Consider the following 6213-nt stretch of genomic DNA (forward strand, 5'->3'; position numbering starts at 1 on the left):
TGCGGGACTGCCTTCTCTGGGGTTAACTTGGGCACTGCTGCCAGGTCATAGAATCATTTAGGTTGGAAAAGACCTTTAAGATCATCAAGTCCAACAGTTAACCTAACACTGCCAAGTCCACCAGGTCGCTAGGCTTTCTGTGGTGGAGGGGCTCCTTTTTACCTGTAAGGTTTGCTGCTTCAGGGTTTTTTGGCAAAAGCTGGACAAGCCCTTTGGAGCACAATCTCAGGCTTAGCTAATTATTCTGTAGGTAACTGTGGGGAAGGTACTGTAGGGGCTATGTGAAATTCACTGGCGCTGGTGCTTGCTGGTCAATTCCTTTCTGCAGAAGGAACACATTAAATCCCTGAATGAATCCAAGAAAATCAAGGACAGTGATGCTTCACAGTGTTTCCAGAAGCTATCCTCTTGATATTAAACTATGAAAAGATTACAATATGCTAAAGAAGCAAGAGTCTTGTGCTGTGAAATACGTACACTATAAAAAAAATAAATCATCATTACTGTCAGAAGGAATTCCCCAGTAAATAACAGACCATCTCCCTTACACAATTTGCAGTGTCATGAATGAATAGCATGGTAATCCAGCGAAATCCTTATGCTTAATGAGATAATGAAAAGTCATACGGCAGATGGAAAAGCTCCTCTAAATCTCATTAACCTGCCTCTTGGCTCTTCTGATCTCGGTGAAAATCGGGAGCAACTCCAGGAGGGAGAGTGTGTTTGCAGCAGGGTGAAATGAGTGCTGGAGAAGGGGGAACCTAACCTAGCATCGGGGCTGAGAAGGGGAACGCAGTGGAGAAACACCACACGAGGAAGAACTGAAATATGGAAGAGAAGGCAGGCGTCTGCCTGCGATGTCTCTACCTGCGCACCTCCGGCACGAGCGCTCATCCCTCCCGAAAAAAGCAAGCTAGCCCCCACGCCCCCCCCCCCCAAAAAAGGCTTTTGAAGCCTTTTCTCCCTCAGGTCTGCTTCAAACGATCAAATGCGAGTTGGAACGCTCCCCGGTCGGGCGGAGAGGCACAAAGACGCGAGGGCCCACAAGCCGCTCTTTTTAACCAAGTGCAGAAACCTCACGGGGAGCAGGAGCGGGGCAAAAAACATGATGTCCTTCAAGTGCAACACACTTCAAGGAGATCTTTTTTGCCCTCTAGATACGGCTTCCTTGATTTCCAAATCCCTCTTCATGAAACCCTGACCCCTCGGAGGCGTAAAACCCGAGTTGCCCGCACCGTCGGGGGGGGGGGGTTGGAGCCAGAAAGGCGGCACCTGCCCGCCGGTTACCCGGGGGCAGAGGCGGGTTGCAACCCCACGGGGCCGCTCGGGCCGGCGAGGGGGAGCGCGGAGAGCCGCGGGGGCTCCGCGGAGCCCCCGCGGCTCTCCGCGCCCCCCCCCCCCCGGCCCCTCAGCGCTCCCGGGAGCACCGGCGGCGGGCACGGGAAGGCGGGACGCCACCTAGCGCCACCTAGCGTCCCGCCGCGCGCCCCCGCCTGAGGCACCGCGGGGCGGGGGGGGTGCGGACACAGCACCGCCGGTACCGCCGACCCCGGGGCAGCGGCTGCCTGCACCCCCCCCTCATTCCCGCCTGCGCTTCCACGTCCCCGGGGGCGGCGGAGGTGTGAGCACGGCAGGTCCCGCCGCGGGGGAGAACGAGAAGCCCACGTGTGAGCGGGTCTTACCGTGCATCAGGAGCAGCCCCTGAAGGGCGTAGACGGCCAGGGCGGCTCTCGGCCTGGGGACCATCGCCGGTGCCGGTGGCTGCTATATCCCTTGTGAGGCGCGGGAGGAGAGGTCCGCGAACGGGGACGAGTTTTCTTTCCAGCAAGAAGTTTCTGAGAGCCTGCGGGCTGGAGCGGGAAGGGAGGGGAAGAACGAGGCGCGCAGAAGTTCCCACTTGTTGATTCCCGTTAAATTGTTCTTTCCATTCACCGCTTCATCCTTGGGCTGCAGACTTTGTTTTCCTTCCTTTCTCCTCGAGGTGCAAGTTTTTAGGCTTTCCCCCCTCCCTTTTCACAGTAACTTTATTCCTCGTTTCCCCCTGTTTCATGGGGTGCCTGAGGGGACGACTGTTACTCCGCCTGAGAAGAGCAGGCTCCCCAGCCCGCCTGGGTGCTGCAAAGTGGCTCAAGGGGTTAAAAAGCAGAGCAAAGCACCAGAAAAGTTTGGCAAAAAGTTTCCTCCAGTCAGTGAGTGGCTGCTCGGAGCAGTCCTTCGCCCGGAGTTGGGGCTAAGGTGGCTCAAAGCTCCTAGGTGTGTGTATGCCGGAGGTGCAGGTGCTGCAGAGCTCAGGAGGAAGAACAAGCCTCTCAACTTCAGCGAGTTGTGCAAGGCAGGACGAGAGGGAGCTTCCAGGTCCCCCAGCCTGGCTACCTGCCGGGGGGCACCCCGCAGCACCCGGGGCAGGCAGCCGGCAGGCAGCGGGGCTTGGGCATGGCCAGATCCCGCCTTAGGTGTTCCTTTCTCCCTTTCCCCCACCCCTCTGGGTTTGGTTTGCTTTCGCTGGGAAGTTTGATGCGAGCCCGAGATTCTTTATAGGGACAGGAAAAAAAAAAAAAAAGGAGGAAGGAGAGACGTCACCAGCCGAGGCAAGGGGACTTCACTCTCTCTCTCTCCCTCCCTGTCATTTCACAAAGCTCCTGGATTTCCTGTTGCTGCTGCCTGAGATGGGGCAAAGAAATGAGCCGACTTGTCCCCCGCTGCCTGCCAGCATCGCCTGTCCCTGCAAAGCCGGAGCTGCGTGAGCATCAGGTGGCAACACCTTCCCCCCGTCCTGCCCCCGCCTCCCCCAAAGGCAGAAGGCTGGCCAGGGTGTCGCATCTCCCTCCTGGCTCCGGGGCTCCCGGGGCGCCAGGGCACGGGGAAGGGGAGCGCAGAGGGACACCACCTGAGAAGCAGGCTCTCTTGCAGGAGAGCTGTCTTTGCCCCCCTTTCCCCTGGTTATTTAGCAGTTTGGGGTTCTCTTTATGCCACTCAGTGTATCCTGCTGGAATGCCACCTCCGTCCTCCCTGCCCTGCTGCCTCCCTTCTTGCGGCAGCCACTGCTGCGCATCCCTCGCTCTTGGGGCACAGAGAAAGTTTCTTGTTTGAATAGGAGATTTTGGGCAGCCCTAATGGTGTTACTATTGCTACAGCACAGCTGCCTCCCTGATCTCTCTCGTGGGTTTCTCATAGCAGCTGCTTCTGTGTCACCTGAGCATTATCTCCAGGCACTTGGGTGTAGACAGATCCACCCATGCATGGAGGCTTCCAGCCTGTCCACGTGCCTTTGCTCTTGCCACGCCAGGCGGGATTTCAGCAGGGGCGAGCACTCCTGCGATGGTGGGGGACAGCGCGGTTTTGGCAGGGGGCATGCAGATGCCTCCCCTTTCGCCTCCGCCCCAGGAGAGCACAGTCTTTTCCTGGTTCAGGGCTGCTCCCTCAGCCACAGGTGCCTCCTGGGCCAGCGCAGCCTCAGCTGCAAGGGTCAGAAACTACGGTTAGTTATTGCCAGGCATCCTGGGAGATGTCCCAGCGCACGTAAGGGGCACTTCTGGAAATGCAGCCAGCATTCAGGTGATGGGGAGGGAGCTATGCCGTGCTATTGCAATGCACATACCAATTATGTGGCTTTTAACATACACAAACCACTGCACTATACTGAAAATGAGGGAGTGGTGGAAGCTCTACAGCTGCCCACACAGATTGTCATTCCCAATAATGCCACAAATGAGATGCTGGGGTTAAATAAGCCAGTTTCTCATCTCCTATGTCAGGCTTGTGTTCTGTTACATGGAGAAAAGGAGGCTGAGGGGAGACCTCATCGCTCTCTACAACTACCTGAAAGGGGGTTGTGGTGAGGTGGGTGTTGGTCTCTTCTCCCAAGTGACAAGTGATAGGACAGGAGGAAATGGCCTCAAGATGCGCCAGGGGAGGTTTATATTGGATATTAGGAGAAAATTCTTCACTGAAATGGTTGTCAGACACCGGAATAGGCTGCCCAGGGAGGTGACCTTGGAGGTATTTAAAAGACGTGTGGACGGGGCGCTTAGGGAGAGGGGTTAGTGGTGGACTTAGCAGGGTTAGGTTTACAGATGGACTTGATGATCTCAAAGGTCTTTTCCAACCTAAATGATTCTATGATTCTATGATTACAGCCACACAGCAAAGCACTGTCAGTCCCCGTGGCTGAATAACAGGGTTGGTTTGCATTTTTTTTGTTACTCTTGCTCAGTTTGTCTTCAAAAGAAGAGGAGGAAGATAGCAGGTGCATTAGACCTTATACTGTATATATATCAACATTTTTAGTGAAACTGAGCTGTGATCAGGGTATTATGAAGGTTTTCATGCCTCTTTTTAGTGTACTTCTAAATTCTTGATGTACGTAACAAGTATGTACGCTACATTAAAATGACCTAGAGCAAAGTGAGACATAGGTACGGCTCTGTGAGTTGCAAATCCATCTGTTATCCTGCAAGGAAAATGGGTGCTTCAGAAGATCAGAATTGATACCTGGTGTAGAAGGGTCCCAAATGCGAACAGTAAATGGAACACAGAATAGCCTCAGGTATTTCCGGTTTTCTGAACAAGAAGCATCATTTCTCATGCACAGCGTTAAATCAGGAACGCTTTTCTCAACATCACATGATGTCACCAGTTAATGCTAATTTTCATACAAGTGTCCAGATCATTCTTAAGGTGACAAATGCATTTTCTATGCCTCAAATTAATTTTTAGAACATACAACTTCCTCAGATCTGTGTTGCAGTAACTGACTTCTAAATAGTTATGGATAATAGTGAAGACCAAGCTTACAGGAAGCTTAACTGAAGAATGAAAATTCTGGCTTAATTATAAAACTGTAGTTTATTTTTTGATCTACAGGGAAGTGTTTAAGAATTCATTGGAGGTTACTGACCAGCTGCTAGCAAATCATGTTGTATTTGTGTAATGCCCCAGATAATCTTTTATCTGTTGATAAACTTAATTGATCTTTTAATTGAGATTAAATGCCTATAGTGTGCAGTTTCACAAGGAATTCGGTGTGAGAACCTGTCCAAATGGTCCTGGGAACTATTTTTAGTTCTCAAAATATGCAAAATCAAAGATACGGTTGTAAGAGTGGCACATTTTGTTCCTGAGCATCTTCATATGCCTCTAGCAACCTGTTAGAGCTTTTCCAAAGCATAACTTCCCTAACACAACAGCATGTTCTGTTCGTACAGATGGGAAAAGCGATTTGCTAACTGGACTAGAACCTCTTCGTAATAGTACAGCTTGTTTTGCCGTAACAATTATTCCATCTGAGGAACTCAAAGCTCCTTACTAATATTAACAAATATCTTAGCCTCATAATACTTGTGGGAATTGAAGTAGGGCTGGAAAAGGTCATTTCACTTCCTCATTAAATGCTTTCAGCTTTGCAAAGGCACCTGGCAGGTGTATCAGTATGACCATAACTAACTAAAATAATAATAACAAGGAAGTGAAGATTGCTGTGTCTGGTGGAAATACTAGACAACTGGGATGGAAAGCAATAACCTGTAAGAATTTGGCCAGAACATCAGGGCTATGGCCTCGTGCACGGTGAAGCACTAGGTCCAAGCAGTGGAGTTTTGCAGGACCAAGGCAGTGTAGTCTGTGAGACCTGCACTAACTAGAGACTGACCATGCAACTTGCCTGGCCATCCCTTGGAGTATCTTCCAGCCATTATGGCATTGGCCTGACATAGAGGATTACACCAATTATTCCCTTTTATCAACTTGGCAGGGGACGATACGAGAGCTGGGGACTCCTTAGCTTTGTCTTGCTCATCATAAGTAAGCATGTATCTAGGAAGCGCAGCAGAGGGAATGGCTGTTGATCAGACCAGGGCCTGGAATTGTGTCCTCCACTGCGTGCTGTGTTTAGCCTTAGCCAAAGGTAAAATGTATCTAACCTAAACGTAGCTGTCCGAATGTTAGGTGTCTAATCAGGGCTAGTTATCTAGTCTGCCCTGCTTAGTGACGGCAGAGATAGGCTCCTCTGATTCATCCCATTTATGCAAACCTCTGTTTTACAAACCTCCTTTGGCAGGTGCCTGTTTGCCTCCCTCAACAATAGCAGAGAGAAGAGACAAGTTTAGCTTATAAGCCTAAATTTTAGATGGCTAGTTCTGCCCTGTTTCTTCAGGTGGAGGCACTTGGACGCAAAGACAGACTTTCCTATCAGCTTGACAGAGACAGTCCTGACCA

The 6213-nt window shown here is 51.2% G+C and overlaps 1 protein-coding gene across 1 annotated transcript in view; it reads right to left on the reverse strand.

The window, feature by feature from the left end:
• Positions 1-2349, reverse strand: part of LOC104257880 (vascular endothelial growth factor receptor kdr-like) — a 140420-nt gene extending 138071 nt beyond the window's left edge. Inside the window, exon 1 of the mRNA XM_059824618.1 lies at positions 1683-2349. Within this exon, the coding sequence (XP_059680601.1) occupies positions 1683-1746 (64 nt within the window). The 5' untranslated portion in view covers positions 1747-2349. The remainder of the gene's footprint in view (positions 1-1682) is intronic.
• Positions 2350-6213: the final 3864 nt, after the last annotated feature.

Source organism: Gavia stellata, chromosome 14, assembly GCF_030936135.1.
Source record: "Gavia stellata isolate bGavSte3 chromosome 14, bGavSte3.hap2, whole genome shotgun sequence".
In the NCBI taxonomy this organism is placed as follows: domain Eukaryota; kingdom Metazoa; phylum Chordata; class Aves; order Gaviiformes; family Gaviidae; genus Gavia; species Gavia stellata.